The sequence below is a fragment of the Gymnoscopelus braueri genome, assembly GCF_963280865.1.
Source record: "Gymnoscopelus braueri genome assembly, contig: SCAFFOLD_103, whole genome shotgun sequence".
Lineage (NCBI taxonomy): Eukaryota > Metazoa > Chordata > Actinopteri > Myctophiformes > Myctophidae > Gymnoscopelus > Gymnoscopelus braueri.
The window spans coordinates 18,792-46,776 of NW_027660364.1; the positions used below are offsets into that span (position 1 = coordinate 18,792).

General features: G+C 42.9%; 1 protein-coding gene across 1 annotated transcript; it reads right to left on the reverse strand.

Annotated features, from left to right (window-relative positions):
- Positions 1 to 776: 776 nt before the first annotated feature.
- On the reverse strand, positions 777 to 19,560 carry LOC308081620 (multidrug and toxin extrusion protein 1-like; the record flags this gene model as incomplete). The annotated part of the gene is made up of 17 exons (XM_080457979.1): positions 19,387 to 19,560; positions 17,637 to 17,738; positions 15,908 to 15,976; positions 15,224 to 15,372; positions 13,819 to 13,861; positions 13,679 to 13,723; positions 11,608 to 11,705; positions 10,967 to 11,064; positions 10,439 to 10,620; positions 9,977 to 10,085; positions 9,159 to 9,234; positions 7,199 to 7,268; positions 6,822 to 6,954; positions 5,311 to 5,405; positions 5,010 to 5,073; positions 3,001 to 3,222; positions 777 to 1,027 (listed from the first exon to the last, which is right to left on the reverse strand). The coding sequence occupies exons 1-17, from the start codon at positions 19,435 to 19,437 to the stop codon at positions 777 to 779; spliced, it is 1,857 nt and encodes a 618-aa protein (XP_080314105.1). The 5' UTR covers positions 19,438 to 19,560.
- Between the last annotated feature and the right edge of the window lie 8,425 nt (positions 19,561 to 27,985).

The following is a 27,985-nucleotide window of genomic DNA, read 5'->3' on the forward strand; positions in this document are numbered from 1 at the left end:
GTGAGCAGCTTTTTTTGTTTTGTTTTGCAAGACAGTAGTGGTGAGAGCAGCAGCATCAGCATTAGGGGTGGGACGATATATCGATATCGCGATATATCGCGATACTTTCTCCCGCGATAACTAATCTATATACTGCTGAGAAATATCGATATATATAAAAAAAAAAAAAAAAAAAAGTTTATTTTTTTATTTTTTTTTAAAGTTTGTGATACGTTGTTTTCCTACTCTGTATTTGTGTAATGATGATTTTGAACTGTTTGGTGCTATTTTATGTGTTTATGAATTGAATACAAGGACTATCGTGATATATCGTTGGTGAAATTTCATGCAATATATCGTGATATCGCAATATATCGATATTTTCAGATATCGTGATATATCGTTGGTGAAATTTCATGCAATATATCGTGATATCGCAATATATCGAATATCGTCGAATATCGTGATATATATTGTTATCGTGGGCCTAATATCGTGATATATATCGTATCGTGAGGTACCCATATCGTCCCACCCCTAATCAGCATGAGCAGCAGCAAAAGCAAGCAGGGATGAGTAGTGCAAATGTCCAGTTAAATAGAGCGGTCTGAGCATGAAATGAGTGTGTGAGTGGATGTGAACGTGGAGCTGAGGCGGCTCAATGGTCAGCCGCCAACAACTGCACTGAGTTCCCTGACAGAACTTGCTCTGCGCATGTCTGTGCCAAGCCCGACGCTCATGCCTTCCTGTGAACAACTGTCTGTTGGAACATCAGCAATGTGTCGCTGTGTGGTCCCTCACTGAAGCAACCGAGTGACCAGCTCACTGACAAAGATGCCGGCAGCGAGGACGAGGAGCATGACCACAAGAGTCAGGCCACGCCGTACCACCAGCTGTCTGCATGACAGAGCCACCCCCACTGTTGTGGCAGCTGCCACGCCCTCGCCCTGACTCGAATCAAGCGCTCCTGATACCACGTCCGCCTTCTGAGAGATCAGAGAATCAGTTGCAGTGGCCAACACCTCCTCCAGGGGTATGATAGAATGCCCTGATTGAGGGAGAAGCAGAGATGGGGAACAAAAAGGTGTCACGAGCCGTGGCTTATTTTGCCTACCCTTTTTGAAACTTCTTTGGTTAGAAAATAAAAGAAAATGTAGTAACACATTGGTTTAACTAAACTAATTTCATCAGATAAATTGATAGAATAGAAGAGAAGAATCTACGCAAACATTGTTTTTAACAAAACTAGAACAAGTCTAAGGAAAAGACAAAACTTTTACATACACTGTTTACAGAGCAACAGAGCAACAGAAGTTGAACCCTGCGGCACTCCATGTGTAGTTTTTAGCAATTCTGAGTCAACATTGTTCATGTGAACAAATTGTTGTCTGTCATTTAGGTAGCTTTTTAGCCATGCATGGGCGACTCCTCTGATACCATACCTCTCCATTTTCTTTAGTAGTATGTTGTAATCTATAGTAAATGTTATATTTTTATATATATCATATTTTTGAGAATGTTAGTGTCATCTCTATGACAATCATAATTATATTCCACATTTTGTTGTTTTTCATATTTTCAAAACCCTCTATAGGCTATAATGATCTAATATGCTCTGTAAATGGGAATAGTCTTACCTTTAATGTGCACCATTATGATGAGGAGACAGCTTTGTGTTATCACGTTCATTCTGTTCTTCATTCAACAGCACGTCAGTCAGAGGTTTGAGACATTCAAATGCACCGTGAATTGTACAAGTAAAACGAGCTATCAATGATTGACACACTGTGTAACTCTATCTATCAAATTTGATAGATAGACTTTAAAGTGAGTTCAGTAATGTCATGAAATGAAATGAGCCTTAGTGACGTCATTGTGACATAGAGGTGAACTTGTTACACCATGAAGTCAGCAGGTCTACTTTAGCAAAACACATTTTTGGCACAAAATTCCTCAAATCACGAATGCCGTGTCCGATTGCCGTGAAAGGCCTAAGAATAAATGGCACCCTTTTCACATTGGCCTACTATAGCGCCTACTATAGCGCCACCAGGAGGCCACAATAACCTGCCTGACCTGGCGGAGACCTGTGCTCCGAGGAGCACTTTTTCTAGTTGGATCTGCTTTTAGGTACTCTGATAAAGCGCATCTCCAACCATAGGGACACCGAATCCCCCGTATATACACAGCAGATCCAAAATGACAGGTGGTAGCTGGGGTGGTGGAGGGTGAGCAGCTTTTTTTGTTTTGTTTTGCAAGACAGTAGTGGTGAGAGCAGCAGCATCAGCATTAGGGGTGGGACGATATATCGATATCGCGATATATCGCGATACTTTCTCCCGCGATAACTAATCTATATACTGCTGAGAAATATCGATATAAAAAAAAAAAAGTTTATTTTTTTATTTTTTTTTAAAGTTTGTGATACGTTGTTTTCCTACTCTGTATTTGTGTAATGATGATTTTGAACTGTTTGGTGCTATTTTATGTGTTTATGAATTGAATACAAGGACTATCGTGATATATCGTTGGTGAAATTTCATGCAATATATCGTGATATCGCAATATATCGATATTTTCAGATATCGTGATATATCGTTGGTGAAATTTCATGCAATATATCGTGATATCGCAATATATCGAATATCGTCGAATATCGTGATATATATTGTTATCGTGGGCCTAATATCGTGATATATATCGTATCGTGAGGTACCCATATCGTCCCACCCCTAATCAGCATGAGCAGCAGCAAAAGCAAGCAGGGATGAGTAGTGCAAATGTCCAGTTAAATAGAGCGGTCTGAGCATGAAATGAGTGTGTGAGTGGATGTGAACGTGGAGCTGAGGCGGCTCAATGGTCAGCCGCCAACAACTGCACTGAGTTCCCTGACAGAACTTGCTCTGCGCATGTCTGTGCCAAGCCCGACGCTCATGCCTTCCTGTGAACAACTGTCTGTTGGAACATCAGCAATGTGTCGCTGTGTGGTCCCTCACTGAAGCAACCGAGTGACCAGCTCACTGACAAAGATGCCGGCAGCGAGGACGAGGAGCATGACCACAAGAGTCAGGCCACGCCGTACCACCAGCTGTCTGCATGACAGAGCCACCCCCACTGTTGTGGCAGCTGCCACGCCCTCGCCCTGACTCGAATCAAGCGCTCCTGATACCACGTCCGCCTTCTGAGAGATCAGAGAATCAGTTGCAGTGGCCAACACCTCCTCCAGGGGTATGATAGAATGCCCTGATTGAGGGAGAAGCAGAGATGGGGAACAAAAAGGTGTCACGAGCCGTGGCTTATTTTGCCTACCCTTTTTTAAACTTCTTTGGTTAGAAAATAAAAGAAAATGTAGTAACACATTGGTTTAACTAAACTAATTTCATCAGATAAATTGATAGAATAGAAGAGAAGAATCTACGCAAACATTGTTTTTAACAAAACTAGAACAAGTCTAAGGAAAAGACAAAACTTTTACATACACTGTTTACAGAGCAACAGAAGTTCAAAATTTTCAAAAAGTTTCACAACAAAATAAATATCAGTTTCAAACATTGTTATATCGAAACAAAGCATAATTCAGAAGGGCTATCCAGGCACCAAGACAGAAAAAAGACAAAAAAATAATAATCTGGTTTCACCTAGTACAATTCGATTCTATGGTTCACCATACCGTGTGGTTTTTTGACCACAGAATATGGGTCCATTTTTACACACCGATGCTTCACCATACCCTACTCTGTGGCTAATTGGTCACAGAGTAAGGTTCTGTCTCCACACACAGATTTACATACACATACATACTCACCACAGCACATACACCCATTTCATGCTTGCACACTTATACACATACTTTATACTTACACTCACACAGGCACGTCACTATGTCCAAAGAGAAGCATGATTTTACAAGTCAGCTTTGTCTGCTGTACATTGATTTTTTTAATTATTGTTGAATGTTAGTTGGAATGCTTTATCATAGTACTGTTTTATACTTGTTTAATACCTTGTTTTTGAACATCCTTTTAAATGTGGTGACTGTTTTGCACATTTTTAGTTCTTTATCTAAGTTATTCCATAAAGTAACCCCCTTTACCGATATACACCTGCCTTTTGTGTTGGTCCTTGCACTTCTTGTTTTAAATATACACGCCCCCCTGAGTGAATACTGGGACTCCCTAGCCTCGAACAGCTCCTGCATGCAGGGTGGAAGTATTTTATTATGTGCCTTGTGCATGATTACAGCTGTATTTAGATCCACTAGATCTTCTAGTTTGAGAGTTTTTGTACTGATGAAGAGTGGGTTGGTGGGTGCAAGGTAGTCACTTTGAGTTACAATTCTTATTGCTTTCTTTTGTAGCATGTAGATTGGTTTGGTGTTTGTTTTGTATGTGTTCCCCCATACCTCCACACAGTAGGTTAGGTATGGAAGTATGAGGGAGCAATACAGTATGTAAAGTGAATTATTATTTACTAAGTGTTTCATTTTATATAATATTGCAATTGATTTTGATATTTTTGTTTTAGTGTTGTTTATCTGCTGTTTCCAACTGAGTCGATTATCTGTTGTGATTCCCAAAAATGTATGCTCATATACCCTTTCAATTTCAACGTTATTGATTGATAATTTGACTTGTGTGTAAATTTTTCTGTTGGAGAAGATGATATACTTGGTTTTGGTTAAGTTCAAAGATAATTTGTTGACATCAAACCACTTCTTAAGGATCTCTAGTTCCTTTTCCACTGTCTGCAAGAGCTGCCAGGGAGAGCTGCCAGGGAGAGTGAAGCTTCCCAGTGTCAAGAGGTAATTATTTGGGGTTGACCGCTGTTCATCTAAGCGTGGTTTGATAGCGCAAACATGTGATGTTCCTTAAGGGAGATGCTGGTTTAGCTATCAGAAGTGGTACATTATTAATCCTGATGATGGAGGCTTATTTTGTTGTGAACTGTGAGGAACATTTCAAAAACAATTCCACAAAAATCTAAAGTTTGTGCAGAGATGTGTCAGGAATAAGAAAATGGAGTTGACTTACTTTTATTTCCGATGCCAAACATCTCTTTCCCCTCAGTGATTGGAACTCCTGCTCTCTCCAATGCCTAATTACAATATGTAAAATGTCAGTTCAAAAGCATCTCATCCAAGTAAATTGAGTGATTTAATTTTCAGTGTATAATCATAACAGAAAATGCTTTCCACATTCAGATTGAATATGTATTGTAACTGTATTGTAATGATAACATTTTAATCAAATGTAATGTAATGAAAATCTAATCTACGAGTCATGACATTCATCCATTGACAGGGAATACCATAGGTGTATGTCAGGCACCTACCTCTGCAGTGGCCTTTTTCCAGTCCAGTTTACATAGGTAAACTATAAAAAATATGGACAGCAATGTGACAGAGGTGAAAAGTCCCAACCACAGCCCTGCAACAGATAGGGTAAGGATAGAATAATTGGCTCTAGTGCAGTGACTCTCTCCAAGAACAGCTGTACTGACTCACTACTGTCTGTTTCTACTTTGGACTGTGGATAATAACTGACATGTAAATAAGTTAGTACTGGTCAGATCTATCGACTGAACAGTGACCTGTTCACCTTTGTGTATCCTGGCTGCTGTAAAGACTGAATTCCCCCCTGCGGAATCAATCAAGTGCAATCCATCTACGCATCTATCTAAACCAGACTGAGTCTACCTCTACTTCCCAGGTCATTACTAGTTCTAGCAGTAACAGGGTCCACAGGAAATCAGTTGAGAACCACCACAGTTATGGCTAGTTTATTAACACGTTGGGTGCCAGAGTTTTATTTTAAAAAGTGACGTTGAGTGCCAGAGATCTCACCGTTTGTAGCGCTACGCTGTTTTCAGCTGCAGACTCCACGGCGAGCACCCGATTGTAAACAATAGATGCGTGCACGATGGTGGATGGTCCTGGCTAACGCCTGGAACAATAACATCTCTCACGCGAGTCACCACGGCGGAGTGATCTCGGATCGAAAATGAGTGGTTTTCCCCACTGTAAAAGAAATATGTATTTTTTTGCACGGAGATAGAATGGGAGCGGACGGGAGCCAGTTTCTTTGGCACGGTGATCCATCTGTCCCTTCCTTCTCAGAGTCACCGTGGGTGATTCCAGAGCTGCGCTAGCCCCCCCCCCCCTTTGAGGAAAAAAACGCCAATCATGGAATATGAAAAATCTGAAAAACCTGTTTCGTTCAATGACCATAGAGATACTGTGTACCGATTTGCAGGATTTTTGGACAAAATCTGTAGGAGTACTGTCAAAAATGTGTGCACAAATCGGCCTCCTGGTGGCGCTATAAAAGGCCCATGTGAAATATTTGGGGCAGAGGTTCTGCTCTGGCATCCAGGGAGTGTGTGTGCACAGTTTCCCTGCGATCAAGCCAACGGTGGCAGAGATTAGCTGATCACAGACGGACACACGGACGGACAGACGGACACACACACGGACGGACGGACGGACGGACGGTCACACAGGGTAAAAATGTGCCTTTACTTACTGCATGGGTTCTCAAACATACTGTATGCATGTCAAGGACTCACAGATTGATACGTATTTGCCCATGGACCCCCATTTGAACATAGTTTGTAAGAGAAGATTTGTCTAGATTTGTCAACATTGTTAAAATTTAACAGCCCAAGCTTGTCGATCAGCCATTTTTGGATAGCCGGAAAATAAAATAGGGGATCAAACTTTTCCTCATTTTAATGTGGACCCCCCCCCCCCACCCCCAAGGACTCCCTGGGGGTCCCCAGACCCCACCTTGATAACCAGTGACTTATTGGACCTCTGCCATTATACACCGTTCATCTCTACTCACCTACAATGCCCATTTTGACATGGAACATTAAGACCACTCCAATGGGTAAGCCGATGAAGTAGAAACCGATGAGGTTAACTAGTGCACCGACAATCTGTTTCCCTGCTCCTCTAACAACCCCTCCAGTCACAGCCTGTGAAGATTTAATACACATGAATCCAAATGCCAATCTATGTATACATGTTATACATACAAAAAAAAATCTAATCATGTGGATCTCGGGAAAGGAATATAATCTTTGACAAGATCTTTGTCCATATTTTAGAAATTTGCCCAAAATAGGGTCAATGGATTCCCCCCAAACTGAACCCTGTACATGACCATGCAAAGCAGGCTAGAACTAAAATAAGACATTATAAAATTGGTATATCCCTCACCGAAGTGGCATCAGACAGATGGATAAAACCATACATTATCATGACATCAGCAACCCTCGTAACAACATCTCTGAAAGAAAAGCAAAGCCATTAACATTGTCCATCTTAAAATATATACACTTAGTTTTAAAAAATGTGAGAGAAGATACACTGAAACAGGGGCATCAATTCGGTCCAGAAACGTTGTCAATGGCCAGGTTTCCCAAAGAGATGCTGCGTAGGGAGTTACGTGCGGTCCTTACGAAGGGTCTTACGTGCGGTTTCCCAAATCCGCACGTAAGATCCTCTCTCCACACAGGCTACGCAGTACCTTAGCAAGCACGTAAGGTCGGAGCTGTCCTATATCAATCGATGCCAGACTAACCGATTGTTCCACGGAGTTTGGCTGTAACAAGTGGGATTACTCGGCCCATCAATAAAATAATGCTGAAAATGAATACGCTTTAAGCGCTGGTGGTAACTGTGACTGCACAATACCCTCGTTTTAATTTTAAAATCTATGACTTCCTTTTTCTATATCAATGTAGGCTATAATATGAAGATAGACAGTGGTGTACTGTGGATGTTTAAACTAATGGAGTGCAACATCAGGCGCGCGTGCACACGCTCGCGCATACACATGCATGATCCTATTTAATATGTAGGCCTATTAACCCACAATCGAATGTTATTCTATTTAATTTACTTTTTCTTTTTTCTTTTTTTAAAATAGCAGATTTACAAGCTCACAATGCGTGTGTTGTGAGCTTGTAGATCTGCTATTTTCAAAAGATTTGTATACATATTAAACTTGTGAAATGGGACATTCTGCAGTTTAGGCATATTTAATTTACAGTTTATCTCAGCATCATCTATCTACCTGTGGTCTGTGGTCTGCTCCTCCAGGAGCAGACCACAGAGAGGAGAAAACAGCAACGTGTGCAGCGACACCAGCGTGCTGTAGGGGCCCCCCTCTCATGTGTGGACTTCATCTACCCCACATGTGGCAAACCATGCGGGTCACACATTGGCCTGCACAGTCACATGCAATGGCACAACCGCAATCCCCCTCAATAACCCATTCTTGGAGCAACGTCATCATCGAAATCGATGGACAGCCATAAGCAAGTAAGTAAGCAAGCAAGCAAGTAAGTGTGTCTGTGTGTGTGTGTGTGTGTGTGTGTGTGTGTGTGTGTGTGTGTGTGTGTGTGTGTGTGTGTGTGTGTGTGTGTGTGTGTGTGTGTGTGTGTGTGCGTGCGTGTGCGTGCACGTGTGTGTGTGGTCTTTTTATCTATCCATTTCACTGCATATATTCGCTACGAAGGGTAAACTGCTGCGTAGGACAGCACTACGTAGGCTACGAAGCTTCTAAAAACGTCATCCAGGAGGTCTTTGTGCGGTTTCCTGAAGCCAGATTGGCAGACACGTAGCGCTGTGCTCTTGAGAACCTACAACGGTGGTGTTTCCCGAAGCCAGTTAGATAGCACATAACGCACAACCAGCTGCTACTAATGAAGGTAGTGTGTAGCGGGGTTGCTAATGCGCAGCTGCGTGGAGGCTCTTACGTAGCTGCGTAAGCTACGCACGACATGAAATCGCTTTGAGAAACCCGGCCATTGAGCGTTTCTGGAGATGACAACGTTCCCTCTGGCGATAGGGTTGGTCCCGCAACGAAAATAGCAGACCTACAAACTCACAAAGTGTCACATCCGTGACGCATTGTGAGCTTATAGATCTGCTATTTTCGGCACACGACACCGTCATGCAACAAAGTATAAATTAGGCTAAGAAACTGCTAATAATCGCCCCACCGTTTACTTGTGACCCCGACGTTTATTTGGACCGGTGTTTAATACGCAAAATGGGGTCAGAGCCCCGGTGGCTATTAGGTTCCCGGCGGCTATTTGCTAGTAGTAGTACAGTTCAGTACAGTATATAGGGGTTAAGTGGTAAAGAGACACGAACGTAAGAAATTACTCACTGCTCTGGGGTGAAAATATATCCTACAACGTCTTTAGTGAATCCAAGAACGGTCCCGACACAACATGAGACTATAACTGAATTGGGGAAAAGAAATACATACAGTGCATTAGTAATATTGGCCAAAGCATGGCAGAATACTTGAATACAAAACTGACACTTCGAAAGGAATTAGAGGACATCCTTTGTCAATAGGATTTTGATGTAATAAACCAAATTAAGACATTTAAAGTTCAGTTTATACATCAGCAATTAGTATTACATATTAACAAGCCAAAGACTAAAGGCTAATTTATACTTTGTCAAATGACCCTTTCAAAAAGTTATATATTTTCAGTTGAAAATAGTAAAACAAAAACAAGATGCTAAACACAAAAACTCAAAGGACCACAATGGAAATATGCTATTGAACTTTGTACTTTATCATTTAGAAAAATATGTACAAATGCATATGTTTATGCAATATGCATTATGCATTTTTGTCAATAAAGAAGTCAATCAAACAATATTTACAGAAAATATTGGATTTTTGGCGAATGACACTGTTTTACGATAAAGTATAAATTAAACTTTAATCACAATTTTTATACTATGAGCTCACAACGTTTTGAGCTTGTAGATCTTCTATTTGAGCTAATTTTGAAAATTGTTGAAAATGTTAGCCTGGGCTCCAGGTTTAAAGTGGTCTTTTTCATATGGATACCACTTCACACAGAAGAACTCCTGTTCTGTGTGAAGTGGTATCCTCATTGAATGTCTGCATTAGTAGATTTATTACAGTCGTGCATAAGCGCATTTCATTGATGCAGTGGTCCGTACTTGTGCAGATGAAGGAGACCTTGGCCGACAGCTTGGCCTGCTCCATGTTACCAGCACCAAGAGCATTCCCAACACGCACACTGGCTGCTACAGAGAATCCAATTGGGATCTGTGGGAAAGGATGAGGTAAAACATGTTTTATGTTAATAATAAAACTAAAAACATAATGTACTGCAACAACATAATTATTCCATTCTCTTTCACACAGATGCACATACTGTATATCTAAAACACATCTAAAATATATTTGTGAAACTATATTTCCATAGCCCAAAATGTTTTTCCAAATAAATGTATCATGTACAATGCTGTAGGCCAACGTTTAAAAGAATAAGACCTTTATTGCTTCATTTTTTCCTGTTCATTGTGTCCAATTTCACTATTTCTACCCATACTTTGTCTGCAAACTATATTTGTATACAGTACTACTTCTACTAGAAAACATGTGTTTTCTAATTTTACCATGTAAGCGACAGATGCCAGTTGCCAAACAATAGACTGAGCGGCCAGCTCAGTTTCACTTATGACACCGGCCAGGAAGCCTCCAATCTGATACAACCACAACTCCAGGCACAGCATGAACATGCTGGGGATGGCTAGCTGGATGAATGGTCCCCACTCCTGAAAACATTCAGTTGACCACCCTAGGGATCAGACGGTCATGGGTCACACTCTTATTTAAGTTAACAAACGTTATTATATCGTGTAACTTTACACTGAAACAGAAGGCAGTCCACATTCTAAACAGAAAAGGACCCTGGATGCTGTAACAGTCAAATAAACTGCATTTCCCTTTAAGCTGCATTACTGTTTTACAGTATGCATACGTGCATGTGTGTGTATATCAATACTGTTAGCATGCGCGTGATGTCGTGCATGTGTCATGCTAAATAAATGTCATGATCAGTAACATTACAACACTCAAAACTGTATTGTGGTCTAATGACTCGGATTTAATTAAACATTATTCCAATGGGAGACACATCTCACCTTCCCATGTGGCCTTGTGTAGCCTCCTCCAGCAAATGTAAACGTACAGGAACACAGCCAAGGCATACTGTGTGATAGTATTAGCTGCAGCAGATCCACTTCAACAGGGATGAAGAAGAACAAAAAGGTTTAGTGCAGTTAGTGATAAACTCTGTGGCATTACAGGGATCCCCCACACAGTAAAATCCTCCTGTTAATATAAAAGCTGCAATCCATAGGATGTGTGTCCTTCTGGGGTTTTGAACGCAGGGCTTGAGGATTGTACTGTGCACCTAGTGCCACCTACTATATCAGGGTAGGTCATTTGCTGAAGCCGGGTATGATGCAATGTATGATTGATTGACTTAACCCTTTTTAAATAATGCTGTCAATGGCGATACTGTTAAGACTAATAGCAACATCAAACAAGGCTGTAAAGGCTAATTTATATTTTGTCACATGACCCTTTTAACACTTTTTTCACTCTACAAAAATTATGAATGGCAGAATGGCATGTTTTCATTGTGCGACAGCAATGACATAAGTAATAGTGGCCAGAGAATTGTTTTTGTTTTGCTTGTTTTTTTTACTGTAGTACTCTACAGTAGAGTCATGAATGAGTGAATGCATTCGGACATAGCCATAGAGGAGGAGAAACTTACGCGACACCCATGTCCAGAGGATAGAGCAAGATATAGTTGATAAGTGCATTAAGGAGATTCCCCACAGCTCCAGTTATCACCTGAGGCCATATGATGCCCTGCAAATAACAAACACCTTGCTTTTAAGATCACTTAGCTGTTTGTTCTTTTAAGAACTTTTCTGCCTTTATTGATAGTTCAAGTGAAGATGGACAAGAAAGATGCTTTACTTTCATTTGTTTCACTCCGTTTTATTATTTTACCTTGCTCTTATTATTTATTTTATACTTGTTTTACCAGCTCAGTGGCCTTGTGGTTAGACTGTCCACCCTGAGATTGTCAGGTCAATCTCAATCAGGTTCAATCTCCAGCCGAGTCATAGCAAAGACTGTAAAAATGGTACCCAATGCATCCATGCTAGGTACTCAGCATCAAGGGTTGGATTGGGGGTAAGTCCCTGTGACATACTAGTGTCATGTCCAGGGGGTACTTGCTGCCTAAGAAACAGGCGAAAGGCTCCTGACCTCTGCGCCACGAGAACCATTGGTTCCCAATACTACTTTATCCTCTTCCTCCTCTACAGCTCATTCTAAACAGAGTGATTCGAATAATAACTATTCGAATCACGCCAGGTCAGGTAGGTTATTATGGCCTCCTGGTGGCGCTATAATAGGCCAATGTGAAAAGGGTGTCATTTCTTCTTAGGCCTTTCACAGCAACCGGACACTGCATTCATGATTTGAGGCATTTTGTTCCAAAAATGTGTTTTTTAAAATTAGACCTGCTGGTGGCGCTATAACAGGCCAATGTTAAAAGGGGGGTATTTCTTCCTCGCCTAGTGGGAATGTGTATGCAAAATTTCATGTAAATCGCATACTGCGTTCATGATTTGAGGAATTTTGTTCAAAACGGACCTATCCTGCAAACTTTGGAAGCCAATGTTAGCCAAGTAGGATGGAATATGAAATATCGAACAGAATTGTCTTGATCACATGACTATAGAGATACTGTGCACCGATTTGCGTGATTTTTTGGACAGAATCTGAAGGAGTAAGAGCAAAAAAAATGTATTACAAAAGTCAGCCACCTGGTGGCGCTCTAAAAGGCAGATGTGAAAAATGCAGAGTAAAGGTTTTTCCTTGGCCTCTAGGGAGTGTGCGTGCAAAGTTTGACGCATATCGGTGCAGTTATAGGTAAAAACGTGAATCGGCCTGTTATAGCGCCACCATGAGGCTGATTTGAAAGTTTTCAAGTGGCATTTCTTCCTGGGTCTAGTCGGAATCTACGTGGAAAATTTCACGGAAATCACATGCTGCGTGCATGATTTGAGGCATTTTTGTGCAGGATGGAATATGGAAAATCGGACAGATCCGTGTTGATCACATGACTATAGAGATACTGTGTACCGATTTGTGTGTTGTTTGGACAAAATCTGTAGAAGTGTTTTTCAAAAGTCGGCCTCATGGTGGCGCTATGACAGGCTGATCTGAAAAATGTGGGCCAGAGGTTCTGCTGTGGCATCCAGGGAGTGTGTGTGCGCAGTTTCACAGCGACCGGCCCAACGGTGGCAGAGATTAGCTGGTCGCAGACAGAAGGACTGACGGACGGACGGACGGACGGATGGACGGACGGACGGACGGACGGACGGACAGGGGGCAAAACATACTCTCTTGCCAGCCTTTCGGCCTGGCGGAGACAATAACATCCATTCCAAGTCAACGCAGACTTTTCTGTTTAAGAAAGCAGACATCTCTGTGAATACAGATATAATGAATCCTAAATTAACATTAATTACTATCACTAATATGTCAATTTATAATTTAGGCATTTAGCAGACGCTCTTAGCCAGAGCGACTTACAATAAGGAAGGTAAAACATCAAATGCAGGGGAGACAGTGTAGTGCCTCAGTAAAACTGGACCACAGGTAAACCAACAACCTCGCATCAGTCTAAACAATATACTATAAAAATAATAATCTGTACATTGAACTATAGGATACCCAGTAAACAATGGACCTAGATAAATGACCTGTCTAATAACATGCTACCTATAGATTTTAGGCATCATAATCTGTGGCATCATAGACCGCACCTGATTTTGAAGATATCGCCCCTGCAGCTGGTACATGAAGTTAGCCTGTGAAAGAAAGCCACAAAAATAGCAGGGTTGAATGGGCATAAACAAACCATTAGGTATCAGAAATGGGTATACTCGGAGTGAACTCGACTCACTGGCAGAGCTGGCATGAAGATCATCACATACAGCTGGGCAAGTCTTTATGGGAAACGGACATAAAAGGTAAGTTGTAATGACAGCAAGGACATGCAATCGTGGCTTCACTTAAGTCACACAATGAAACAGTACACAGGACATGTGACTTCTAAACATCTATGCCATTTATTTGGCAACATTGTATGAAAGTATCAACAACTTGCAGTTTTGTGTGGTTCATTGTAATCTGTCCAGGGTAATGCTGACATGTAACCAAATAATCCCAGATGCATTAAATAGCCGATCTACAAACTCAACTCATCACGATGGGACACATTGTGAGCTTGTAGATCTGCTTTTATCATTCTTGTCATATCAACATATACCTAGAAAAAGGTCCTCGGAGCACAGGTCTCCGCCAGGTCAGGTACGTTATTGTGGCCTCCTGGTGGCGCTATAACAGGCCAATGTGAAAAGGGTGCCATTTCTTCCTCGGCCTAGTGGGAATGTGCGTGTGAACTTTCACAGAAATCGCGAGCTGCGTTCATGATTTGAGGCATTTTGTTGAAAACTTTGGAAGCCAACATTAGGATGGAATATGGAAAATGGGACAAATCCGTGTTGATCACATGACTATAGAGATACTATGTATAAAATCTGTAGGAGTAAATGGGTTTTGCACAAATCGGCCTCCTGGTGGCGCTATAACAGGCCCATGTGAAAAATGGAGATTAGCTGCTCGCAGACAGACGGACACACGGACGGACGGACGGACAGGGGGTAAAACATACTCTCGCCATGCCTTTCGGCCTGGCAGAGACAATTACTGGATAACCCATTCTAACGTCTGTTATCGTGTATGAGTTTCTGCATGCATGTTGCATGTACTGTATTGCAAACTTTAAAGACCGCGACCCCCCCAAAATAATCATATTTTAACTGGGGACCCCCCACCCTAACAAGATCTTGGAATTGTAGGCATTTAGTTTGACTTCTGCTGTGGCTGCACTGCGAGGCGTTGTGAGCTTGTAGATCGGCTATTTTCACAAAATGTGCCTCCTTCTTACGTAATATTTGACAATATGGCCAATTTGGTATTAAAAAGGTCTTAAGTCATTTAATTGTAACTTTAGAAATGTGCAGATATACCCTGTATACACTTATACTGCATGTTGGTTTGCTTACTGATGAGTGAGAAAACATTGCACATTAAGCTAATCATCTGGGGACCCCCCCCCCAAATAATTTGGGAACCCCCCCTCCCACTGGGGTGTGTGTGTGTGTGTGTGTGTGTGTGTGTGTGTGTGTGTGTGTGTGTGTGTGTGTGTGTGTATGTGTGTGTGTGTGTGTGTGTGTTTATGTGTTTATGTGTTTATGTGTGTGTGTGTGTGTGTGTGTGTGTAAGTGTGCGTGTGCGTGGCTGACCGGGCGACCTCAGAGCTCTGTCTGACAGCCAGCAGTATGGTCTGGGTGTTAAGGAGGAGCGCCCAGCAGGGGAAACAGGCTAGCAGCAGAATGAGGACCCCTCTTTGGAGAATCACTCCTACACGCTTCAGGTTACCACTCCCATACGTCTGCATGGAAGAGACGGTACAGTCAGTCATGACATGTGTCAATGGATTTGTAGAACTTTTTCAAATCACGCAAGATAACGTGAATTACTGTGGGCATGCTTCCATCAGCTAAGCTGAAGCAAGTCGATTCCTCAAAGAACTTTGTCATCTCACCTCGAGAGAGGAAGTTTTATTGATCCAACAAACACATAATAATACACAAAAACTCTCAGATGGAAATATGGATGATATGGATGATTATACTGAATAGCTATTTGTGTCCTCTCTTTCTATTGTTGCTTGTATCTACATATTGTCTACCGAAGAAAAAAAGTGTTTAATGTTATACAGACATTTTAACCACTTCATTCCTATATAGTTTGCTGTATGACTACAGTAATAGTTGCATGTCGCAACACGTTGTGAGCTTGTAGCTCTATGTGAAAAGGTTTAACATGTTTTGCATTCTCAAAACAGGGATAGCAGGTTGAAAGCGGTTAATGAGTGTGATATTAAAGTGAGTGTGAAAACAAATACAAGAAGTATATTTTATTACCTGAGATATTAGAGTATCAAAGGCCAATGCCAAACCAGAGCCAATGGATAAACCAGTGACGTTAATCACCTAGATTGAAATCAAACATTTGGGTAGAAATTTTAATCCGCTCCAGGCACAATTAATGAATTTCAATTATATATCTTCAAAAGCCCAACAATGAAAGATTACTCTAAGAAAGTGGCAAAGATGTTTTTTTAACCAGAATGTAGTTAGACTACATGTCTGCAATGCTTGGAGAAGGACCTGTCACCATGTAGGAGGGCTGACAACAAAAGGAAAGATTAGCTTTATCACCTATACAGTAGGTTCAAAATATGGTAAGTTTCCACCCCGAAACACACACTCAAAGGACATTTTTGACACAAAAAACATCTATTAACTAGAAAAAGTGCACAGGTCTCCGCCAGGTCAGGTAGGTTAGTTTGGGCCAACAATGTTCGGAATTCGCCAATCAGGCTGGATTGTGAAAAATCAGACGGATCGAACGGGTCTTGATCACCTGACTAAAGACATAATATGTACCGATTTGCGTGATGTTTGGACAACATTTGTAGGATAAATATAAAAAAAACATTGTTTAGCTAAAATTGGCCTCCTAGTGGCACTATAATAGGGCAATGTTGAAAGGGTGGGATTTGGTCCTTGATGTACTGTGAATATTCGTGCACCGTTTCACCGCAATCAGGCACTGCGTTCATGATTTGCGGCATTTTGTTCAAAACGGGCCACTCCTGCAAAGATGTCATTCTTAGCCAATCAAGATGGAATATGAAAAATCAAACAGATCCGTCTTGATCACATGACTATAGAGATCATGTGTGCCGATTTGCGTGAAATTTTGATACAATCTGAAGGAGTAATAATCCAAAAATGTGTTTTACATAAGTCGGCCTCCTGGTGGTGCTATAAAAGGCAGATGTGAAAAATGCAGGGCAAAGGTTTTTCCTTGGCCTCTAGGGAGTGTGCATACAAAGTTTTACACAGATCGGCGCAGTTATAGGTAAAAACACAAATCGGCCTGTTATAGCGCCACCATGAGGCTGATTTGAAAAATGTCAAGTAGCATTTCTTCCTCGGCCGAGTGAAAATGTGCGTGCACAATTTCACGGAAATTGTTGGCTGTGTTCATGATTTGAGGCATTTTGTTCAAAACAGAGCACTCCTGAAAACTTTGGAAGCCATTCTTAGCCAATCAGGATGGAATATGAAAAATCTTAAAGACCCGTTTCGTTTAATGACTATAGAGAAACTGTGTACCAATTTGCGTGACGTTTGGACAACATCTGTAGGAGTACTGTCAAAAAAATTGTTTTACAAAAAGCGGCCCCCTGGTGGCGCTATAACAGGCCCATGTGAAAAATGTGGGGCATAGGCTCTGAATTGGCATCCAGGGAGTGTGTGTGCACAGTTTCGCTGCGATCAAGCCAACGGTGCGGGAGATTAGCCGTTCAGACGGACGGACGGACGGACGGACGGACGGACGGACGGACGGACGGACGGACGGACAGACGGACGGACGGACAGGGTGCAAAACATACTCTTGCCATGCCTTTCGGCCTGGCGTAGACAATAAATCAATTTGTGTATTTTTTCCCCTATAGACAACTCAGAAATATGGTGCTGATCGGTGTATCTTGTAAACAGTGGTCACCACCCTCCAAACATTCCACAATGAGAGGTCTCTACGGGAACAGATGTTATTAGACTGTATACTGAGTTTTCTTACAGCGATTGCCATTGCCACTCCTGCAAGTTCGGTCTTGCCCAGGTGTCCACAAAATACCATGCTGACAAAACCCACCAGAAACATCATCACCTGTGAGACGACCTGAAATACAAAAGGAAACTCAATATTTCTAAACTGTGTTATCCTTCCTTATCTTATCATCTCATTTTATTTTTTCTTCAATGCATGGTAGCATGGTTGTTTATACACAGAAAATATAATTTCTTAAAAAGCTTGTATCGTCCAAATGCTGTAGATATTGCATCATCAATCAATGCAGTTCTGTGCACCACAGAGAAGGTTTATATACAGTACAATGGCAATGGTTCCTTCTGACACTATAATAGTTCCAAGCATCATTTGGTGTGTAATGAGCATAGGCTACTGTACGGTAGTGGTTCTTTGGGTGGTTTGTGAACTTCTCTAGATCAAACAGTTATGGCTGGTGTAGGGTAGGGCATTCACAACTAATGATTTGTGTGAGTCGACTGTTTTGACCAATTAGTAGTCGACTAGTCGACTAGTCGAAATTAACATAAAAAAAAAAATACAAAAAAAAGGTTGTTTTTTTTTTCTTTTTTTTTTAGGGGGGGCATTGTTTTAATGCCATCCTACTACTATATTACTATTATTATTATCCTCCTGCCCTTATTTTTATGGCGTTTTAAGGGAAGCGCTTCTGGCACAGCAGCACAGCACCACAGCAGCGTCTCCAAGGATCCCCATTGCCCAATAATAGGCTTTTATTGGGCATACTAAAGTCAGGAGGATAATAATAATAGTAAGACGGGCCATTACTATGGCATTAAAAAAAAAAAAAAAAAAATATTCGACTAGTACCAACAGAGTCGACTAGTGGTTATACTAGTCGACTGTTGGTGAAAGCCCTAGTGTAGGGCTCTGCTGTTAAAACCGAAAAAACAAATGAGCGTCGCGCCTGTCACAGACATGCACAGAGCAAGTTCTGTCAGGGAACTCAGTGCAGTGAGGATGGCCTACTATTGGACCACATCAGCTCCACGTACACATCCACTCATCCACTCACACTCATTTCATTCTCAGACCGCTCTATTTAAGCTGGAAGGTTGCACTTCTCATTCTGCTTGCTTTTGCTGCACACACACCGTTGCTGCTGCTGTTCATTGCTGTTGCTAAAATTGCTGCTCACCCACCACCACCACATGCTACCACCTGTTGTTTTTGGATCTGCTGTTATGTACGGGGGATTCTGAGTCCCTATGGTTGGGAAATGCGCTTTATCAGAGTACCTTAAAGCAGATCCAATTCATCGCCAAACCATAATAAATATATTGCTCATTTTATATTCAATAAATATATCTTATCCTTCATGATTTGTCTTTTTCTATTTATGAGTTGTCCTGACAGAACTATGATAAGGCTTTTAATAGCTAGCTTTAAACATTAATATCTCAGTCAGACACCACATGTCCTCTTCCACCCAGCACAAAGTTTATGCCACAGTTATGACAGAATATACTGTAGATGATTAGCTAAAATGACCTTTGTGGCTATTTTTGACCATGTTCTCTTGTCTATTCAGTCCATGTTAAGGATATAGTCTGAGGTTTAAAACTTGGCAAAAGATCTTGTAACATCAATGTAACATAGTACATTATACCACATAGTTTCTGCTGTTGGCAGGGAGAGGCTTGTGAATGTTGTTTAACTTTAAGGGACACAAACAGGCCTACTGTACATTAATAATGCACACATTCAAAGTAATTCTTACCGCTGGTCCAGCTAGCTTTAAAAGTTGAATCATCTCATTCTTGTAGTCCATGGGTATCCAGGCCTTGGTGCATTTAAGGCATGGACCACAGCATACATGGGAATCATTCTTATGAGTAATAACATCTGTTTGTTCAATTTTGGTCTGTCCATTTACTCCATTGGCAGTTTTTGTTGTAGAGTCGTCCATAGTGGAATGGGAATGGTATCTTGCACTAGTTGACAGAATAGTTCAATTCACTATCAATGAATGAGCCCCTTCAGAGGTTGTCAGTGAGGCCTGATGGGAAGGTACGGGACTGGTTGGCAAACCCCACCCCCGGGAATCCAAACCGCGCCCCCGACCGTCTCCATTGGCTGAATCTCGCCTGCTTGAAAGGTACTGTACATAGGTGGGCCTTGCTGTATGTTATGCCACGCAATCAGTGACAGGACACTTTAAGAAAAACGTATCTACAAGCTCACTTTACTTACTTTTTGTGCATTTGCAGTAGGAGAGGTGTGAATATGGTCTATATAAGCTGCTGAGAACCGATGCTCACTTAATGAATATTAACTACTGTCGTCAGTGTTGCCGGCAGGGGTCATCACCATGCCAGTGTAGCCGGTCTGGGCCTACTTCTCAGCAGACCCTTGCTACGACTCTGCGTTGTGTTGTGCGTGTTTGATGGACAAGGAGATTCGGGTGTTGACTTTAGCCGAAACTGTGGCGTATTTATTTCTCTGCATGAAATAAACACAGGGAATAATGCAGCAGCATTAGAACACATGGACGTCTGCAACACACCAGTCTCAGTCTGCCATACAAACAACTCCGTGACTAGTACTTATAAAACATTCAGATATCAAATCTGTCACAATAGATCACAATACACTTTACAATTACACTTGAAATTAATACACCACCGGCTAATTTGTATTTTTTAGACATGTAAACAAAACAATAAAATAAACACATAGTACAAAACACAATAGACCAAAACATGGGAGCAACAAACATACCTGCATGAAATAAACACAGGGAATAATGCAGCAGCATTAGAACACATGGACGTCTGCAACACACCAGTCTGTGGTGGGGAAAAGACGCCATTAAACATGCTGCAGGTGCTGTGTGTGAGTCCTCACAAGTGCTGCTAAACAGTACACTTAACAAAAAGTTTGCTAAAACACTCAAACTTCTGCAAAACAACTACACAGCAACACATTAGCACCATGGAATGATATTATAACCTTGTTTCACAGTTTAAGATTATATAAACACTGTAAACAGCTTTTAGAACAGAAATCTACAAGAGCACAGGACAAATTCTCCTCACCTCAGTCTGCCATACAAACAACTGAGTGAGAGAGGGTGCAACGCAGGTAGATGACGTCACTACAGGAAGTGAAGACTTCAAAATAAAAGTATTAGCTCCCAAAACGGTATTTTGTAGTAAACATACCAAAATAAAAGTGACAATAAATAATATTGGAACAATAAAATAAAACGTGAGGGATTATTGGTGGAATGCATTCCTGTATATTTATATACCTGCTACATCCACCCCTCCTGAATTACACCAAAATCCTGAGCGGCTGACAGGATATAACACTGACAGGGACATCTAACACTGTGTTAAAACTGGCACGGGTTCACATAAAGATACCATCTTTACAATCAGCTAGAAGCTACCTGGTAAACAGGTTCAGAGAAATCAAAAGGGTGATCAACCCTTAGTCCCTCTTAGAATTGCTTGGTGCCGTGTACACCAAACTACCCGGCCTACTTGAGTCCCAAGTCATACTTGTGAGCACATACAGCAAGTACATCACTTACAGTGACACATTGCAAAACGTAAAAAAAACAACGATGAAAAAGAAACATCTCAATAAAAGAAAACAAACAAGACAAAATAATACAGCCCCTCTAGAACAGGGTAAGAAGAGACTGGGATCTCTTACTGAAGGAGTTGGCGAACCCCCTCATGCTGGTCGGCCTCTGAGCCATTGTCTCTACAAAACAGCTGACTCTCTTAACAACCCTGCCAGCACGTGTCCTGACCACACCCTGCGTGTCTGCTTGTGTGGGTGCTTGGTTGTCTCTGCCCTGTTCTGCAACAGTTGGTAACGTGTCAGGAATAACGGTCGGGACATGGCCTGTGTCAACCATCGACACTGTGACTGGTCTGAATGACTGGACACTGCTCGCGTCAATCACTGATGCTGTATCTGGTACACTTGACAGATCTTGCTCTGCATCAGACTGATCTTTGTCTGTATCAGCTTCGTCACAGGACCGGTGACTGGTAGGCATGTAACGATTTATCGTATATCGATTTAAATCGATTCAAAGTGGTGACGATTTAAATCGATGCAATAAAATATGACATCGCGATGCAACCAGCAGAGGGCGCAATCGAGTCAGACTCCATTCCTTTTTATCCGCCTACTATTTTGTCCCCTCAGGGCCACCATAGCTTTCTCCGTCGGTCTCTTCTTCACTCACTCAACGGCAGGCTATGAACGGCAGAGTGGGGTTCACGTCCTCTCTGTCTATGAAATCTAAACAACTAGGCGATCGCACTGCATAAAGAGGGAAATGTGCGTCGCATGTAAACATGTTTATTTGATTGATGAAAAGCCCAAACTATACCGTTTACCCCCTCCCCCATCTGACAATATTGTTAGCTGTTGTTAGCCTGTCTGATTTAAACTCTGTAGGAAACATACAACTGATAGGCTTCTAATGAAAACGGCTAATTCTGGAGCGCCTCGGTGCGGCTGCCGCTGCAGAGTACAATGAATAATAATCTATATGAATAATGATAATTTAACAATTGTATCAGACTGCTGACAACGTCAAACTCCTTTCAACACTGTCTGTCAGATATATAGCGAATTACATTGATATTAATCAATAAATGTTTAATCTAATCTCATTTGGAGCAGTTTAAAACAGTTTCCCTTATTACATAAATGTGTACAGAATGCTGAGAATATAGCACAGATAAAAAATTACTTGTAAATCCCAAGCTTGGAACAAAGGCTAAGCCTTAATTTGTTTATTTGGAGGTTTTCTTTATAATTTATTTCATCTGGGACATATGTTTTAAAATTCATTTATTTCATAATACTTATATATTTAAAGTTATTATTTTACAGATAAAAAAGTATATGTCTTAATGTGTACCTTACAGTTAATGCATGTACCTCATGAATAATAAAAAAGGCTTAATTTCATATATTGAGAAGAGGACAAGAGAAAATACAGTTGTTAAAAAATACATGATTTTTGTAAGAGAAATAATCAAGGTTTTTCAGTAATTTGTCTCGAAAATAAATGTGCTTAAAAATCGTGAAAAATCGTATCGTGAACCTCGAATCGTGATTCGAATCGTATCGTGAGTTGAGTGAATCGTTACATGCCTAGTGACTGGCAGTGTCTTCCGCCCCACTCAGTAACCATGCACTCGTCCTATCCTCCGAACCCTCCTCCTCTTCCAAAGAGTTGACGAGATCCTCCATACGAGACCCGTCCTCTGAATAATCAAGACCGTCCTCAGTCTCCGACATGTCTCCATAAGAAGACTCTATGGGCAGGAAGCTGATATCCAGGATAAGGTTGCGATGCACTACCTTTGTTTTACCCTTGTCATCTTCCAACATGTAGACATGAGTCTGTGGGTTGCTGTCCACGACAGTATAGACTGGTGGTTCCCACTTGTCCGCAAGTTTCTTCTTTCCCCTCTCGCCTTTGTTGGCGAGAAGTACTCTGTCTCCCACGTTCAGGCAAGTCCCCTTGATCTTTCGATTGTAACCTCTGGCTTGCTTGTCTTGCTCCTTGATGGCATGCTTTCGAGCAATGTCTGCTGCTTCATGGAGGTGGGACATAAGCGTTGTTACATAGCTGCCATAGTCAACAACCACTGGGTCGTGTAGGACCTGTTTGAACATCACATCAACGGGGAGCCTTGGAACCCAACCAAACATTAGGTGGAAGGGTGCGTACCCAGTCGTCTCATGCACTGTCGCATTGTATGCAAATGTCAGGGTCTGGATTTGCTGGGGCCACTTGGCCTTCTCTCTCAGTGGCAGTGAACGGAGCATACCCCCCAGAGTCCTGTTAAATCTCTCAGTCCCTCCGTTCCCCATGGGGTGGTAGGCTGTAGTGTGTGACTTGGAGACTCCTGATAGTTTAAGCAGTTCTGCGATGAGCTCACTCTCAAAGTTGGCTCCTTGATCTGTATGTATGCGCCCCGCAAACCCATACACACAGAAGACGTTATCCCACAACTTCTTAGCAACTTGTTTTGCCTGTTGGTTCGTGCAGGGAAAGGCATGGGCCAACTTTGTGAAGTGATCTGTCAGGACAAGAACATCCACTGAACGCTGCTTGTTATCCTCTGCACTTCAGAAATCCAAACACACTAGTTCCATAGGAGCGGTGGTCCTGATACTTTCAAGCGGAGCTCTGGCAGAAGGATCCGGCGTCTTGGCCAGGATGCACCTCTGGCAGCACTTCACATAGTTTTTAATTTGGTGCTCCATTCTAGGCCAGAAGAAGCGTTGTCTTGTCAGGTAAATCGTTCTTGCCTGCCCTTGATGTCCGGCCAAGTCATGTACACCACGCAAGGCCTTGTCTACCAGACTTTGGGGTAAGACAAACTGATGCCTCTTCTGTTTGCTCAAGGGATCCTTCGTGACTCTATAGAGCACTCCATCAATGACCTTAAGTCTCTCCCACTGCTTTATGAGTACCAGAGCACTTGTGTCCAGACCGTCTCTCTCCCGCCTTGAGGGTCTTCTCTGTCGACTCAGAAAAGGCATGACTCTAGAGATGCCAGGGTCAAGCTCTTGGCTTTTTCGGAGCTCTTCCAGGGAGAAGGCAGGTAGCAGATCCTGCCCTGGTGGAACAAGGTGTTGAACGGACTGGATCAACTCTGTCGCCCTGGACTCTGCAGCTGCATCCCAGTGGTCATGAGAATCAAGGACAGCTTTCACAATGTTGTTACACAGGGGCGGGGAACAATGGGACTGAGTCACAGCACCTTGTTTTGACCTCTTCGTCCGCTGACACTGGACCTTTAAGCGAAAGACATCCTGAACTCCATTTTCTCCAACTTCATCAGATTCGGCAAGCAGATTGCCATAGGACTTTGTAACAAGTCTACGCCCAACTGTCTTGGCAAACGGGTCCCGACTGAGCATCAGCCACTACGTTCTTGGTTCCTGCAATGTGCTTCAGGCTGAAAGTATAAGGAGCGAGCTTTGCGACCCATCGTTGTTCACAGGCTTAGTCATTATGTATGTGAGTGGATTATTGTCCGTCCATACTGTGAAGGAATTGCCCTTCAGCCAATGGCTGAATTTGTCACACACACTCCACTTCAGTGCCAAAAACTCAAGCCGGTGAGCTGGATAATTCTTCTGAGAGCTGCTCAGTGTCTTACTTGCGAAAGCTATGGGACGGGCTTTACTTTCACCAGCTGCTACTTGTGACAACACTGCGCCAAGCCCGTCGAAGGAAGCATCAGTTGACAGAATCAGGGGACGTGAGAAATCAGGATGTGCAAGGACCACACAGTCCAGCAGACTCTCTTTAAGACTGTCAAAGGCCATGTCACACTTTGGAGTCCAGTCATCAGGTTTCAGTTTCCTGAATGTTCCTGACTTCACATTCACTTTCACTTTCATCCTTCCTTTTCTCTTTTGTCCAGCAGTCAGAGCAAAGAGTGGCTTGGCAATGGAAGAGCAATTAGGGATGAAGTGCTGGTAGAAGAACACCATGCCCAAATAGGATTTGATCCTCCTTACTGAGGGTGTACATCCGTCATCTTCCATGAGATCAGACTTCGACATTGTGGATATGACTTCCACCTTTGCGGGATCCACAGCTACTCCGCTGCCATCTATGATATGACCCAGAAACTTGACAGACGATCGCATCAGGTGACACTTCTTAGGACTCAACTTGAAATTGTTGTCTCGCAGGCGCTGGAAGACGACCTCCAGTCTCTGTAAGGCCTCCTCTTCAGTTGATGCGAAAACAAGCAAGTCATCCAAATAACATAATAGGCTGCTGAAGTTCATGTCCCCAAATATACTCAGCATCATGCGCATAAATGAGGCAGGACTATTGCACAGTCCCTGCGGCATCCTGTTATACTCATGCAGGCCCAGCGGTGTGGTGAAGGCTGTGTATTTTTTGTCCTCTTCAGCCATGGGGACGTTGTAGAAGCCGGACGTTAAGTCCATCGTGCTGAAGAAGGTGTTCCCTCCCAAGGCAGCCAAGCAGTCTGACTGATGTGGAAGAGGATGGGCGTCCTTGAGTGTTCTCGCATTCAACCACCGGAAATCGGTGCAGATCCTCAAGTTTCCGTCCTTCTTCCATACCATCACCAGTGGTGAGGCATACTCACTCACAGATTTCCGACTGATCCCTTGCTCCTCCATGTCCGTCAAGACTTGACGTAGTTTCTGGTAGTGAGCAGGGGGTACTCTCCGGTAAGGAAGGCGGAATGGGCGATCATCGGTAAGTCGAATGCGGTGGACAAAGCCCTTCGTCTCACCGCAGTCCATTTCATGCTTGGAGAAGACATCGTTGTAACACTCGAGCAGTTGGACTAACTTCTCCTTTCCTGTGTGGCTAGTATGGCATGGTTGTATGTCAAGTTTGTCAAGGCCAACATCTCGCAGCCTCTGTTCGAGATCTGAAGGACTGGTTGGTGTATGGTGCTTGCTTGGGACAGCCTTGTCAATCTGACTAGAGCCTTGGAGGAGCTCAAAATCTTCCACAGCTAAGCAGGGGGACACATCTGCCAGTTTACAGTTCCTCTTCAGCGTAACTGGTCTATCAGTCAGATTGGTGACCTTCATGGGGACCCACCTATCACCCCACAGAGGTGTCACGATCCGGCCAACCATGATGTTACGTGGCATGGACTTGGATGAGGTCGGCTCAACTATCACAGTGCTTCCTGGTGACATGGGAGTATCGTAGAGTGACTGACTGCTTCAGCTTGACTGTGCCAATTTTGTCCGGTAGCTCCTCACCCCTCCAACGGGACGTGTTCGCCATGAGGTCCAAGAACTGTTCACACTCTGGGGATGAGGAAAGACTGCAAATGGAGATAAGCCGCCAGTAATAATCACTGTTCTTCAACTTGCGCATGAGAAACTTGATCACATTTGTGCCAATGATGAGATCATCTCGCTGGCCTGGCACCACAAGAACTGGAACGATGCAGCTCACCCCATACACCCTCAGTTCAACTTCGTACATGCACTTCGGTTTAGTGAGTTTTCCTCCACACCCAACTAAAACCACTTCCTGAGTCATCGGTCTTGGTTCTGACAATACTTTTTTCACTCAGCATCTTTTCCACTGCTTCTTCACTGAAAGTACAGGCCATGGAACCTGAATCAAGCATTCCCTGCATCTGAAACATATTGTTCACATTGACCGGAGCATAGAATAGCTCATCATATGGCTCAACTCTATGTGTGTTCTGTGCTATTATCGTCACACCAGCCGGTGCTGCACCGCACAACTTCACATAACACTGTTCATATTCACTGTCATTTCTGAGGGTTTGTTTGTCCTCACCCACACGTCCCCTCTCCAAATGCGGGCCAGTCAGTTTAAAGGCTGCTGCTCTCGAGGCGAATGTGCGGCCTGGTCCTCCCGTCCGGGAGTGTAACTCTGACAGTCTTTCTTGATATGGCCAGGCTTAAAGCAAGACAAGCACAGGCGCTCCCGCCGGCAGTGTGCTAGAGTGGAGTGTTCCATAGACTTGCATACCTTGCAGTGTTTTCTCTGGTCAGACGGGTGCTGCCTATACATTGGCTGGTTGTTCTGAGCCATCGCCTGGCTGTTCTGAGCCATCGCCTGGCTGTTCTGACCTAGTGTGCGGTCAAGCAGGCCAATCAAAGTCTTTAGGCAATTACCATCAAACTGAGGAGCAGATGTGACATTCGCTTCAGCCTGGACAGGGGGCAACACTGGAAGGCTAGGCATAGACACCTCCTCAGACACAGGTGTTTGAACATGAGCTGTCACATGTCTTGCTGCGCCGGGGCGGTTTGGTCTGGTGTACAGCTGTTCTCTCATGTCGATTTGATAACGGTCAACATGCTCCTGTATTTCACCAGCTGTCCACTTCTCTGGTGCTTTGAACCGCAACACTGCAGCCAGGGAGGGATCTGGACAATACTTGACAAACATCATGGTTACTTCTCGACGGGGATCATCAATATGTCGCCCATGTCTGCTCAAGCCCTCCTCAGCTGCATCAACAGCTTTGTTAAGGCGGATCCAGTACTCGACAGGGTCCTCTCCTGCTACAGGCACAGCGCTGTAGAAGTCTGCAAGGGGCATACTCGAACATGACACACCACCAAAATGCTGTTTCAATATGTCAGTTATAACTTTTGGGTTCTCGTGAGGCTTCAATAACGGATTGCTACGGAGCGTTATCTTCACAATGTCTCTGGCTTTGCCCATTAATCTAGTCAACATCTCCTGATGCTGCTCACCCAGCTGTATGCTCCTCTTCCTCAAGTACGTGTCCATGAGCTCCTCCCACTCATGCACTGAGAGCTTGTCAGACCCATCTCCT